Source organism: Schistocerca piceifrons, chromosome 4 (genome assembly GCF_021461385.2).
Source record: "Schistocerca piceifrons isolate TAMUIC-IGC-003096 chromosome 4, iqSchPice1.1, whole genome shotgun sequence".
Lineage (NCBI taxonomy): Eukaryota > Metazoa > Arthropoda > Insecta > Orthoptera > Acrididae > Schistocerca > Schistocerca piceifrons.
Window position 1 is genome coordinate 764,944,309 of NC_060141.1, and position 15,653 is coordinate 764,959,961.

Genomic DNA, 15,653 nt, shown 5'->3' on the forward strand with positions numbered 1-15,653 from the left:
GGAATTATCTGAATAGGCTGGAAATTGGAAGATGTGATGTATGTGTTGAAGATATCTACATGTAAAGAAAAACAAATGATTACATTTTTAAAAAGAGATGTACAATTTGAGAGAGAGAGAGAGAGAGAGAGAGAGAGAGAGAGAGAGAGAGAGATAGCTTCACAAATTGAGCAATTCAATAACACACTGGTCCACCTCTGGCCCTTATGCAAAGATATCCTTGGCTTAGCACTGGTTGCTAGTTGTTGGCTGTCCTTGTTGGGATATCGTACCAGATTATGTCAAATTGGTGAGTGAGATTGTCAACTTGAGCCTGTTGGAGGGCCCTGCTCATAATGCTCTACAGGTTCTCAGTTGGGGGAGTGATCCAGTGATCTTGCTGGTCAAAGTATGGTTTGGCAAGAATGAAAACAAGCATTACAAACTATTGCCATGTGCGGGTGGGCCTTATCTTTCTGAAATGTAAGCTGTGGATAGCTTGCCATGAAGAGTGTGTGTGTGTGTGTGTGTGTGTGTGTGTGTGTGTGTGTGTGTGTGTGTGTGTGGTGATTCCTCAGTCTTTACATTCTGTCGTCTCTAAGTTGAAGAGTCTCTCGTTGATGTGTGTTTGGCCACGGTTCACCCATTCCTGCCAACATAATTTAATAGTAACATTGCACCTAGTAGAGTTGCTGATTACTCCAGCTGGATTCTTTGAGCTCAACTTTGTGTTTCCTTTCAAATGCTGACATCTGCCTATATTGTTCATGCATCTGTCTGCGAGGCACACTCACTATCCAGTTGAGTACACAGAATGAAATTTGCATAAAGGCTCTGTCATGGTATTAACATGTCCCCGGTTTGGTATCCTTGCCAGATGCATTATGAGACTGAACTGCTGTTGCATTGTACATTCACCCATTGGCCACCAAAGTTTACAGTTTCGAATTTTCTGTAAATGTCTGTGTGAATATAAATGCTGGATTTAAGAGCTGATACATAAAAATTTATATCTGGCGCACATTTTTCTTAAGACAAATGCAGTAGATACCCACTGAGTGATTAGACAACAAAGATATGGTTAAATTCTCAGTGGTTTCGATAAGATGGGACAAAAGATGAAGATATGCATACAACCAGTGACAGGAATAAGATAGTGAGGAAGAGGAAAACTGATAAGAAAATCTGAGTCCTTCACTATGGCTAAGGAGGGTGGAGATAGGGGCAGAGAGAGGTGATGTATTTGGGATTTGAGCTGGAAATGTGTTCACAACAAACACTGGAATAGGGAGTAAGATTGGAGCTAGGAGGGTTGCAGGTGCAATGTATGTATTGTAGGTATGGTTACCAGCAGAGTAATTCAGAGAAAGTGGGAGTGGTTATTTGGGAGGAAGGTAAAAAACTCAATAACATTTGCTGCAAATGAACCTTCGTACTATGTGCATTATGAACAACAGAAGTTAGGAACCAGAATATTTTTAATATTAATTTTATGTGCATTTTGCCTTTTATGTGCTTACACATCACAAGCTGGCACGTCTATACAGTGAATGTTTTCCTTATGAATTACATTTTTTTTGTATTTAATATTATGCAAAAGGTTCGAGTTTACAGTTGTTGATTTTGTTATTCACAGCAAGTTTTGGAAACAGTCTTGGCCAGAGCTATAGCCCTATGTGAGGTAACATACTTATGGTGAACACGCAATTGTTACATTACTTTTTAGGGAACATAGGTTTTTTTCACCATTTACTTGGCCAGAAATTGAGCAGCAGTCCAGCGAAGCAGTAAACAATTATCTGACTGCCACTCTGGTGTATCCAGACCAATGGATGAGCTGGATATATTGTCAGGAATGCCCCAGTGAAGTGGACGACTATATTCATGAACAATCTGGCAGAAAGGGTGAATAGCAATTTGCCACTGTGTTGGTGACATTGTAGTGTATGGGAAAGTACTGTTGTCATGACAGGAGTATACACAGCTTGCTCTGAATGTATAAAAATGTAGGTTAATGCAAATGAATAGGAAAACCAATCCTGTAATGGGATAATACAGTATTTGCAGTGTGCTGCTTGGACAATCATAGCAGTTAAATATTGGAGTGTAATGTTGTAAAGCAATATGAAATGGAAGGAGCAGAGAAGGTTGTAGTAGTGAAAGTGAATGGTTAACTTTGGTGTATTGGGAGAACTCTTGAAAAGTAGAGCTTTTCTAAAAAGGAGGCTGCATAGAGAAGACTACTGTGACCCTTAGATTATTGCTAGTGTTTCTAATCCCCATCAGACTGGATTAAAGTAAGACATCAAAGCAATTCAGAAGTGGACATTACAGAGATGCTTTGTGAACTCGAATGGGAATCCCTGGTAGAAAGATGACATTCCTACGAAACACTGTTGAGGAAACTTAGCAGACCTGCATTTGTGGCTGACTGCATGATGATTCTACCACTGCCAACGAACATTTCACGTAAGGACTGCAAATACAAGTCTTAAAAAATTAGCGCTCATACAGAAACGTATAAGTGGTTATTTCTCCCTTGGTCCATTTAAGAGCAGAACAGGGAAGGGAATAATTAATAATGGCACAAGGTACCATCTGCCGTGCAATACATGGTGCTGCCGTGCAATACATGGTGCTGCCGTGCAATACATGGTGCTGCCGTGCAATACATGGTGCTGCCGTGCAATACATGGTGCTGCCGTGCAATACATGGTGCTGCCGTGCAATACATGGTGCTGCCGTGCAATACATGGTGCTGCCGTGCAATACATGGTGCTGCCGTGCAATACATGGTGCTGCCGTGCAATACATGGTGCTGCCGTGCAATACATGGTGCTGCCGTGCAATACATGGTGCTGCCGTGCAATACATGGTGCTGCCGTGCAATACATGGTGCTGCCGTGCAATACATGGTGCTGCCGTGCAATACATGGTGCTGCCGTGCAATACATGGTGCTGCCGTGCAATACATGGTGCTGCCGTGCAATACATGGTGCTGCCGTGCAATACATGGTGCTGCCGTGCAATACATGGTGCTGCCGTGCAATACATGGTGCTGCCGTGCAATACATGGTGCTGCCGTGCAATACATGGTGCTGCCGTGCAATACATGGTGCTGCCGTGCAATACATGGTGCTGCCGTGCAATACATGGTGCTGCCGTGCAATACATGGTGCTGCCGTGCAATACATGGTGCTGCCGTGCAATACATGGTGCTGCCGTGCAATACATGGTGCTGCCGTGCAATACATGGTGCTGCCGTGCAATACATGGTGCTGCCGTGCAATACATGGTGCTGCCGTGCAATACATGGTGCTGCCGTGCAATACATGGTGCTGCCGTGCAATACATGGTGCTGCCGTGCAATACATGGTGCTGCCGTGCAATACATGGTGCTGCCGTGCAATACATGGTGCTGCCGTGCAATACATGGTGCTGCCGTGCAATACATGGTGCTGCCGTGCAATACATGGTGCTGCCGTGCAATACATGGTGGCTTTCTGAACATGTTTGTAGATGTAGACGGTGGGACAGTGGCCAGATACCACTTCAAGCTAAGTCCAAATTACTTAAGATGCACAACTGTCCACACACAATTACAATTTTTTAAATTATTTCTTAAAGGCAACAAAACTTGGTAGCAACAATTATTCTATTAGCTTACTACAATTTAAACCATATATTTAATGCAGTAACTGGTGGTTGGCACCTTCATTCAGAAAAGCCTGTATCATTTGATGCTGTGAAAAATCTACAGACGAGAAATTAATGCCACACATTTAAAACAACTCGGTAGTAGTTACACACCAAGAATACACAAAAATCAGTTTGACTACTGCCTCAGTAACAATTTTCCCTGGTTAAGAGACCTCATTTTTCCCACATACTAAATTGTCATATAGCCTAATTAAAAAATTATTTTTTGTAAGTCTAGTTCATTAAACATGTTTAATAATCATTAAAGCCACCTAAATTGGTGTGTACCTACCAGTGTACATTGCTTTGTTAATCTTACGAATTGATAGATAAGGGAAGGATGTTTCCAGGTCGCTGCCTGCAAAGCACAGTTTGAAAAAACTGCTGGAGAAAAGTGTGCAAATTTACATTTGGTACCCATTGTGAAAGGCAGCCATAGTGTTAAATACATGTTGCTTACAGCTACTAAGGAGTAAATATCTTGTGTTTAGAAGTAATGAAGCTGTTACAAAACTCTTCATTAAAATAGTATTTGCATATCTCAGTAGTTACAGCCATGTTGACACTAGCTGCTGCTGATAGTCAGGGGTTGAAACTCTGGAAACTAAAAACAGCTGTCACTGAGATGTCTGTACAAACACAGGATTCCCTAACACTTGTGGATAGTTCAAGATTTTAAACATGGCTGCAGCAGCAACTGTTAAAATTCTTCACAATAAAGGATGGCAGCCAAAAGTTGCAGGATAGAATTTTTTTATTAAAATTCTTGACCAAGGTTTCGGTACATATAAACATACCTTCATCAGAAGTACATTTCCTGAATAGAAAGACACATTCATTAGAAAAGCCATATCAACGAAAGTGAGAAACAGAAGCTTCAATAACGGTGAAATTGCTAAAGTAATACAGGCACACAATCTTTAGTACTTACTAAAATTACATCATGCACTGGAGAATAATGAAACAATTATGCCAAAAGGCGTCGTCAGTAATTAAAATATCATCTCCATTTGTACGACATGTGTAATGGGTACAGGATCAAAGCGAACAGTTTAACAATGTTACTTCGCCTATGAACTGTTGAGACACGAGTGTGAAGGCACTAAGGTAGATTGTTTCGCCGAGAGAGGGCACTTGCATGTGCCAGACTCGCGCATATTACATTCCATAAATACATACATACTTGTGGATAGTTCATAATGTTTGGAGATATGTATTAATTTTCCAGTGCAGTAGCCAAAAATACTGAGCTTGAATTATCTAGAATGCATCATCTCACAGATAATACTTCAAACATAGAATATGCCATTGGAATCTACAAAATAATACTATTTTTACATTGGAATTTTTTGATACATACAACACTTTACTTACACTACTCAACTCTGTCTTTAAAAACAGTTGACCTCTGACAGTTTGGGATAGGCGTAAAAGATTCTATAATCAGATTGGTCAGATAATACGACAAATTACTTGACAAGTACAATGCAACAGTGATTTCCATTTTTATATTTCCAGTGTTTTTAAATGCTGATGTATTCATTAGGTGACTTTACTTGACATTGCAAGTAGTCAGATTTTAATTCTAATGATGCCAACAATGAGGGTTTTCATTTCTTTGTTCACTTCCACATTGTGAACAATATTAAACACACAATATTAATGGGACATTAGATGTTTCAATCAATCCGCCAGATGGCTTCCTGTTTAAGCTACTAAATGTTGCATAAAATGCAATTAGTCTCAAGCTTCTCATGAAAGGTACTGTTCGTGTGTATCCTTTAGTGCTGTTATCCCTGAAGAAAACGTGATACGTGGTTACTTTCTTTCTGTGAGGTACCATAGCTGCACATTTGTTGAAGGACACTTCAAAGGCTGTTGTTAACACACATTTACTTTAATGCTGCACAATTGGCCAATTTTGGTATCACTGGCTATTCTAAAGTGCTTAGGTGCAACATGTCATACATCTGATTTAGCTGTGGAAAGTCCTCAAAATGAACACACACATCTGCAAATGTCGAATAGTCATTGTAGAAACTTATGTTCCTGTACACTACATTCTAGTGTAAAGTTCTTTGTACATGTGCTTGCTTCCAGACGTGTCACATCTGCAGCTAAATAATCAGATTTATTAAGACATGTTGCTGAGAATTACATGTCACGCTCAAATTGTCAAACTGATGTCTTGGATAGTACTTCTGTGAGTACCTAAAAGTCAGTGACATGTATAAATGAATGGTGGTCTATGCTGTCGGGTACCTTCCACAATGATAGTGTTTCCTGCAACACATCTGGTGTTATGGTTCAGAGATTTGGTTACTAAAATATAAAGTTTGATTGTAATAGATCAAATGCTTGGAAGACGGAGAGTGAGAAATAGTACTTACGAATATCAAATATTGGCTTATTTCAAATATTCCTTGATTTCTCAATACCGAACATCTTCGGACCTCCACATTGCTCGTGGAAGCAGTTGTTTCACTGAAACCTTTCCAAAGTACCCCTTCAAATCAGCAAGATAATAAAACAGATTATGGATCCTTGGTAGTTTAATAGCCGTGTGAGCGACAAAGTTTAAAAATGTGCCAATTTATCATATGCCTGGATGCGTTAAATAACCCACATGATTCGGTTCAACATCTAAGAGTGTCTGAAAGGGCATTAATGGCAGGTCACTGTGGCCTGTCATTTCCTTCAACTTCAAATTTGCATCTGTTTGGGCAGTGCTGTGTCATTTTTAACTGCAGTACCTTTTCAAATGTGATGCAGATGCATATCAATTTATTATAAAAACTTAATTTTTGGGAAACTTCATTGCAAGTAACTCTGCAGTTGTATTTGGTAGTCTAGGTTTTACAAGATACAGTAGTTCAGAATCACAAGTGTCATCTGGTACTAGTGCATGAAGGACTCAGAAATCACAATGTCATCATTTAAATTGAAGTGTTAACAATCTCACTTCTAGTGCCATGCCCATGACCTATACTTCATTTCGAGACTAAAAGTAAGACTTACTAAATCTGACTGATAGTGTTGATTAAAATCTCTTAAACTTGATAGTGGAGTGGGGGAGGAGAGCTATTTAAGCTTAGTAGGCCTAAGTAGGACAGTATAGACATTGACATCTGGTTTAGTTCTGGATGGACAGTTTCTGCCTGTCCAAGTTACATTTGATACATTATAGTGCGGTGCAATACAAAAGTGAACAGTAAATAGTTCCAACTAGTTGAATTAAATGCACAAATAGTGAGAGATCATTTTTACAAATGAGTAATGCTTACAGTTCAAAAATTCCTCTTCCTATACTTGAGTTCTTAAAATGGTTTGAAATGTGTGATTGAATCATACTGTTTGGGGGGGGGGGGGGTTACTCAATTCTTTCTCTTGTGAGTTGTTTCATGTAAATGATGGTATGCAGTAGGGAATGAAACAATAAAAAAAAACTGTTTGGCAGCTTTCGAAAGCTCTTGAAGTGTAGTTAAAGTTAACAAGTATTGTAACTTTTCTCATAAGTATCAGAAATATGCTAACACTGAAAGGCAATGCGGTAGACCATACCAGTGTAATCAGTCAAGCCCGGCTCTGTTCATAATAAGCCATTTGACTGCCTGTTTCCCGAAAAGCTGTTCACTTTAACGTGATTATTGATTGCTCCACCACAGTCTTATTGCATCTGGGAGTAACGGTGCTTCAGTTGCCTTATCACAGATTGTATTGTGGTATTTCATGAAGACGTGCCGAATCACTTGACAGTATATACAAACTGTCTTGAAACCATTCAAAGTGCGATGCATGTTTCTCAGTCACCACTGTACTTGTTTGATGTAATTTTGTCGAATGCTGCTGATAATGGCCACAGGGAGGCAAAGTGTACTAATAGTGTGTGATCACTTCTGAAATACTTTTCCTGAGCCTCTTCTGATACACTAGAAGTTAACATGTGGTTAGATTAACAATCACAGTTGACCCTTAATCTGTGTTGACTAAAATGGATCCAAAGACATTAAAGTCACTCCATTTTATATATATATATATATATATATATATATATATATATATATATATATATATATATATATATATATATACTGGCTAAATATCTATATGTTGTCAAAAAAACCTTGTCTTGATACATTGAATAATTTACTAAATAAGAGAGGTCTTAAATTTTAAGACTACCTATCCTAACCTTGTTAAACACACCTGTGTACATTCCTGCAGCCTTTTTCTTGGGTTAACCTGAAAAAATCCTATTTTATTATAAAAAAGATTTCTGGACAAATACATTCCTATAAGATTACTCTGCACTAAAAAAACTGCTGTACGTAGTGGATAAATGTACTCATAGGAGAATATTCCCCAAAGTTAATTTTGATTATACCAAAATAATTTCCATCTTGTCTTTATAATTAGTGTAACGTACCTACGTTCTTACCAGTATTTAAATGTTTACCTTTTAGATACTTTTGTATTTGAGATCTAGATATGCCTCCTGGACTGAAATTACAGGATATGTCTTGAGGTATACAAAATTTTCAAAAACCTAAAAACTACTGAACTACTGCATGCTATGTGATACCCTTTCCTTATAATATAGAGGGTTTGGTATGTCAAGACAATCAGCAGCTTGTAGAAGCTTTTAGCTGCTTAAAGAAGAAAGAAAGAGCTTATCAAACTGTACTATATGAAGTGAGTCATCAAGGATAAGTGAGGAGGAGGGGAAATACAGTGAAAGTCAGCTGCTAATATACTAGAAAACGTAAGTTGCAAGAAAGAACAGATATAGATAGGTAATGGGAGTCGTCATTTCAGTAGTGGGCATATTTTCGTATGTTTCCTAGAGAGAATAATAGAATCCATACTTGAAAAAAATTGCTGTCCAAAACACAGCTTTCCACAGTGCATGGTATGAATCACAACGTATTGTATGAGGGAAATAGGACAAGCTCCCACCAAACTCCAACTATCTCCATGGAAGTCTGTGGGCACTAGCTTCCTTCCTCTGCTAAATGGATATGCTCCTAATGTCAGCCAAGAAAGTGAGTATATTGTATAAGTTAAGGCCAAGTGAGTGCCCAATTGTAAATATGTGCTGCAGAGTTTGTACTGAGGCATTGGTAGTACAAGAATTGACATTGTCTAATGTTCACTTACCAGTCACAGCTACTTACTGTTCCATAGAGATGCTGTGTGTTAAAAGTGTACAGTTTGTGTCCATTAGGCCTCAATAACAAGTTCGTGAACATAAAGCTGATACAAACTGGAATGTGATTTGGTCTGTCACAGGTTGATATTCCCTCTGGAGGTCTCCCTAGCTATGAGGCTATACTAAGAAGTAATAAAAATTATGGAAAAAGGAAAATGTGTCTGGGTTTGAGTGAGTAGACATATACAATATGACAACATAATAAATTGAAAATGTCAGGCGGACCAAGTTGTTGCCAGTGTTAAGTGGGAAGAAAATTAAAGTGGTGGGGGAGAATTGTGGGTAGAGTATACTTCATTTCAAAGCAGAGCTAAGTGCTGTGGTGATATATTCCAGATCAAGAGATCATTATGCAACTACACACAATCCTTTGTCCCTGCAATTATATAGCTACCTCGTATAGCGCACTAGCATGTCATAAAATTCAGCTGATGGAAAAACTGTAATTGCAGATACAGTAGTGGAAATTATCATACCTTAATTGGTAGAGAACATATGAAGTAAGGCGCTTTGTTAGCTTATCTGTTTCATACTAGGAACATTTAAAAGTCAAAGAGCTTTAAAGTTTTACTGAATTCTGTAGTTTACATAAAATCCGGAATTAAAATTTGCAAAATATAATTTTAAGAAACCAGTAAATTGGTGTTGACAGTCTTTCACACAATAAAACATGTGGAAATCATAAGAGGAAGTCTTTACCTGATAGCACTAAGCCGGACTATATTTACAAAAATACAGGTGGGCGAAACTTCTTCATGGAGAGAAGAAAATAGTCTGATTATCCGGAAAGTTGAAGTCATTAATTACCTTACCAAAAACTTCGCCATGTTATACGTTAACCGCAGATGCTACATATCTTTCACTTCAATAAATACGTTGTTTGTAATAAATCTTGATACTCAAAGATATTCACAGTTACGTTATTAATCATCCTTTAACTAACAACGCACAAATGACAAGGCAACAATTTCTTTGAGTTGTCTACAATACTGGCGACTTGGAGCAGTCTTCTTGGCTTTCAACGGGGAAAAACTCCGGCGTCGTGACACACTATAAACACTTCGAACTCATTCGTGTTTCGCATGCAAGGGTTTTTAGTTTCTGTTGGTCAGAGTTATGTCAGTTCCTCCATCCATCTCTGTCAGCAGCAGAAACAAGGTTGGTTTGGTGTAAGCTATATTTGTATTTCGAGTTTAGATACTGAAAATAGCTGATAGTAGACGTCAAATGTTGGCCACTGTGTGACCTACCAGACTTTCGACAGTTGCTAATTGGAAAAGTGTCGTAATAACCTACAAACTAGTCCTCATAAAATGATTCAGTTGCAGGTTTGCTCTGTAATTCGATGTAAGGAAAACGGTGCGCTGAACGTTTACTAGTCAGAAGAGACATGTATTTCATAATACATAACTTGCTTACCGCTCTGTGTTAAACCATTACACAATTAGTTATGAATTCCGTTATTCAAGTTTTCTGTTTTGGACTACTAGATAGCGCGCAAGTAAGCCGCAGGCCCCATGATGCAACGTTTCTGTGGCATGTGCCTTCTGGTCGGCCATTTTGCAGGTTTCTGTGAGAATTGTGTTGAGTTAGGAGATTCCGCTCACCGGTAAGGAAATATGTTTCTGTTTTTCAGAGCTATTAAAACAGGATTGTGTCATGTATCTCTATACGTTTACAGAATAGAGCATTATAGTTATATCACATACATTGAGTGACTTAACAAATTGTGAATGCGGTGTACCTTGCATCTGTTCGCTGAGGAGCAGTCGATAAAGAAGCCTAATGATAAGGCACATGGTTTCCGGGTCACTTTATAAGGGTAAATTGCAGATGTAAATGAAGGATGCAGTTTGAAATCACTTTTATTAGCTAAATTGTTTTCTTGCAAAACCTGTGTAGTGTTTCTTCATATGACTGGGATATTATGAGAGTTGCTGTAAATGGCTTCTTAAGTATCGTTATGGATAGCGAAACAGCTCGATTGGAACGCTGTAGTTGGTGATAGTTTCTGCTGATGCACTGAGTAGAGAGTGATGTTCAGCCACATTCAGCAGAAAAGTATCTCTAAATTGGATTTCACGGCTTGTTAACAAGTGTTTCATTCAGTGTCGTACTTTATTTGATGTGTGGCGGCGCTCATTTGTCCATAACCTTTAGTAAGGGGAGAGCAATTAATGCCAGAGAGCGAGGGACAGGCATGAGTCATTTACTTGTGAAAAAATATGTAACACTCAATGAATTACTGCGCACATTATGTATATCCAAGAGATAACTACTAATATTTCATAACCGAAAATATGAATGTAATAGAGGCATAGTTAAATTGGCTCTTGCGTCGTTAGGACCGCAGCACATCTGCTTGAACGTAGTATTTGCAAATAAAGAGGATCTAGGATCGAAAGAATCAATTACGTGTGGTGCAGTGTGTTATTACCCGCAAGAACATATCCAGAAATTACGTAGAACAGTTACCTCCGATTAAGGAAACTAAAGCTTATAGAAATGTATGTGAAATTTTCTAAGGTGTCAGTTCTGATAGATGGCAACAGTAAATGGATATTGTCTCAAGCTGTTGGCGAAGATTGAAAATAAGTTTCTGACGGGGTTGGCAGTACTGCACTAGTAGTTCTTGATAGATCGAAAAGGAAGAGGGATAACCATGTGCGTTTGGCTTATACCAGATCTGCCACTTCTGTTCACATAAATAGTTGAAAAGGAAATTTACTATTGAGAAAACGAAATGGGACGGTTATTTATTCCTAGTTTACTGAATACCCCTTGCTTAGCCAACTGCTGTAGTTGTATGCAAAAGAACATCTTTTTGCTGATGTTGTTTTCTGGGAATTAAATTTGAGTTCTACAATGTTGTGTTGTCATCAAAGTAAAATGTCTGGCTAATAAGGAATTGTTGGTATAAGTTTAGTAAGTTCAGGCAACTGAATTTTAGTTGAAATGTGCTGTGAATCAGGAAAACACTAACACTTATTGGAAATACAAGTGTTTCTTTGGTGATGAAGTTTTCAAAGATGTCACATATTAAAAGTAGGTCTTAATTACATAGGTTCAATGCAAAACTTTTAATATGTGGCTTACAAAGTCAGTCAAAACATATTGAAATTTCTTTTATGTTGATTTCCATTTGTACGTTGAACTATAAATACTTCCTTGTAAGGTTTGGAATACTCTGAAGGTGGTTTCTGTTTCATTGACAGTGTGCTAATTAAAAAGGTTACTAAGTATTCAGTGAAGATTGAAAAAGGACAGTATGTCGGTATTGGGTTTAAAAATACAAAAGTAAGTAATAAATGGTCATTGTCTTTAAAGAGAAGTATTCCAGTGGTTACTTCCGTTATTGGGACCTTAATATCTGTTCTTACTAAACGGTTTATCTTGCTGTCTGACGAACCTGTCAGTGCTGAAATTTGATGTAGGTAAGAAATTAGAATAATGTAAGCAGGTATCTTGTTACTTAAATCATGTCGAGCCTTCTAATCTATGCCCAAGTTAACATAGTGACACCAAAGAAGTTTTGTTGTAATTGTACCTGTATTAGCTCCTCCTCTCCCTTTACTCAAACAGTTGAGATATATGATATGGATTTGCTCTTTTCAGCTTACGTGTACATGAATGGGGACATTGGCAAGCTCCCTTCAGGGGCGGTGTACCCAGCCACCCCTGACTCGCTGGCCACCACGGCAACTACGAGCTCAGATTTCAGGTGAGTATTTGCTTTGGACGTCAAATATTTGTGGTCTCAAATGTTAACATTATTCACAACACATCCACAGTCTGTCATTGATAATTTCACTTTTTTCTTTCTCATATTTCTGCCATGCTGATGTTCCACCTTCTAATGATATGAAAATTTTATGTGAATTTCTTACAGCTCTCTTAATGGCCTAGGAGATTCACTGGAGACGTACGTGCAGGATAGCAGTCCTCCAGGGGGATCGCTTGCGGATCCGAGCCCAGGATCTGATGCAGGCATCCCCCTGGACCAACTAAAACAAATGCTGTCTTCGCAGTTAGAATATTACTTCTCAAGGTACAGTCCTCGCCCATCATATTGATTGTAATTGTCTTTGTAGTTCAGTAATCTTTATACATACGACATAGGTTTCCACTAAGTGAAAATGCTGCTGCAGCTCTCTTGTAGATAACATGAATACAAACATTATTTGTTCTGCAGTTTACGTAACTTTACTTGTAATGCTCTTCTTCCTAATTTTTTGCTAAGCTAAGAACTGGTCACCTCAAGCCATTCTCACGCAACTGTGACTTAGGTTTAGTTAGTGGCTGTTAAACATATCCGAAGTTGTTTCAAAATGCAACATTATCTTAGAAATGTCTTAATATGACTATCAGGATAGTAAAAACAGTTAATTTGCTTCACCACATTTGTGTCCCAGTACCTCCTCAAAATGAAGGACAAGGTCACTGTGTGAAATCCAATATGTAATGTATTCTGATGACTGCCAGACTTTCCCCCTATATATCTAACCTAGGCCTTAGGCTAGGTGGCAGATCAAACTGTCACCACAATCAACATTCCAGGAAAAAATAGAGATGCAAAATAAATGTTGTCAGTATTCTTTTTATCTGTTTGCATATGTTTGACATCACATGCCATATTATTTCATGCGTCAAAGCTGACATCAGGTATTTGATGAGTGAATGCATTTAAATACATTACAGTTAACTCTGTGTGAATGGAAACTTAATTAGTACAAGGTGACTTATCAAACTTTACTTCTGATGTGCTATTGTTAAAAGTTAATTTTATGATTTCAGGGAAAATCTGGCAAATGATGCATATTTATTGTCACAAATGGATAATGATCAATATGTACCAATATGGACTGTGGCAAATTTCAATCAAGTGAAGAAACTGACAAAAGATATAAAACTTATAACAGAAGTTTTGAGAGGTACGCTTGCTGGCATATCTGATTTGATGTAAATTTAAGGACTTCATGAAAAAGTTTAAAGTATGATTTGTTTTAGAGTCACCAAATGTACAAGTTGACGAGGAAGGTCAGAAGGTGAGACCAAACCACAAGAGATGTATTGTAATTCTGCGTGAAATACCTGATCACACCCCATTGGAAGACGTAAAGGTAATTCATGTGGAATCTTTTTCAGTATTGAGCTGTGACGTTAAAGTTGTGGTTTTGCCAGATATGTTCAATAATAAAATTAAAAGTATAGTTTGTGGTATGTGTATGATGCTTCACTGGGAATTACAGTACATAATAAATTTATTATACAGTGTAAATTATATACAGTGTATAAACAATGTGGCACTCATGGGGATTGTTAGGTGCAGCTACATGCAATCCCTGCACTACAGACTATTCTCAAACATAATTATTGCTTCAGTACTTTTTGAGACTAGAGCAGTATCTTAGAACAATAAATAGTGACTGACTTAACACTGATTTACCAGCTTCTGGAAGCAGGTGTGACAAGAAAAGGGAGCAATTAAAGGATTTACAGATGAAGGAAGAGAATTTTTCCTGTTACCTGTCTACATGGGGTTCTGAAAAACAGTATGCCATTGACAATGTTTGTCAAACTTAGTACAGCTGTTGCAATGAAAGATTTTTGGCACATTTTAAAATTGTAGATTACCACTAAGTTTCCATGTTAATTTTGCTGTGCAGTATAGTAAAGTGCATTTTTTTTATATTGTCCCAGTGTTGTCTGATTACTGTCTAATGGTTCTCAGTTGTCTAATGGGACAGAAAGCAATTCACTTTCAGTTTAATGAAATCTATGTGGTAATAGAGATCTGAACTGACTGTGATACACAAGCCAATAAGAAATCTGTGCAAGGCATAAAATAAAATACTTGATTAGAATTTCCCCAGTTGGCAGTATTCATATTGATTTGTGGGGACTTCAGTTATTTACAACCAATATTGAAAGTAATGTATAATTTCAACCACTAATAATAAATATCTCTTGTACATGCAGTTAGTCTGAAATTTAGTGGATTATAGAATGAAACCTTCATGTGTAAATTACATCAGAAATTTCTAAATTGATAAGAAAAATGAATTTGCAATTCATATCCATGTAATTGTAATATCAATATAATAGAGAGAAACATTCCACGTGGGAAAAATATATCTAAAAACAAAGATGATGTGACTTACCGAACGAAAGCGCTGGCAGGTCGATAGACACACAAACATACACACAAAATTCTAGCTTTCGCAACAAACGGTTGCTTCATCAGGAAAGAGGGAAGGAGAGGGAAAGACGAAAGGAAGTGGGTTTTAAGGGAGAGGGTAAGGAGTCATTCCAATCCCGGAGCGGAAAGACTTACCTTAGGGGGGAAAAAAGGACGGGTATACACTCACTATATATATAGAGACACACACACACACACACACACACACACACACACGTCCTTTTTTCCCCTTAAGGTAAGTCTTTCCGCTCCCGGGATTGGAATGACTGCTTACCCTCTCCCTTAAAACCCACTTCCTTTCGTCTTTCCCTCTCCTTCCCTCTTTCCTGACGAAGCAACTGTTTGTTGCGAAAGCTAGAATTTTGTGTGTATGTTTGTTTGTGTCTATCGACCTGCCAGCGCTTTCGTTTGGTAAGTCACATCATCTTTGTTTTTAGATATAATTGTACTATGTTTCCCACAAGTCATCAGTGCATTTCTGTAACCAGTTACTGTTCATATACTCCTCCACTTTCCATGTTTGACAAGATGGAAAAGAAAGTAATTCTCAACAGCAAGTTTTTTATT

General features: G+C 38.0%; 1 protein-coding gene across 9 annotated transcripts in view; it reads left to right on the forward strand.

Moving 5' to 3' along the window:
* LOC124794963 (la-related protein Larp4B) overlaps window positions 1-15,653 on the forward strand; it is a 358,294-nt gene that overhangs the window by 252,571 nt on the left and 90,070 nt on the right. For 6 of the 9 annotated variants that reach the window (XM_047258683.1, XM_047258691.1, XM_047258684.1 and 3 more), the window contains exons 3-6: window positions 12,503-12,608; window positions 12,777-12,935; window positions 13,682-13,818; window positions 13,895-14,007. In XM_047258683.1, the coding sequence (XP_047114639.1) occupies window positions 12,503-12,608; window positions 12,777-12,935; window positions 13,682-13,818; window positions 13,895-14,007 (515 nt within the window). Of the gene's footprint in view, window positions 1-9,954; window positions 10,046-10,410; window positions 10,497-10,646; window positions 10,710-12,502; window positions 12,609-12,776; window positions 12,936-13,681; window positions 13,819-13,894; window positions 14,008-15,653 lie in introns of those variants that run through there. The other 3 variants (XM_047258686.1, XM_047258688.1, XM_047258687.1) reach the window with 3 other exon arrangements.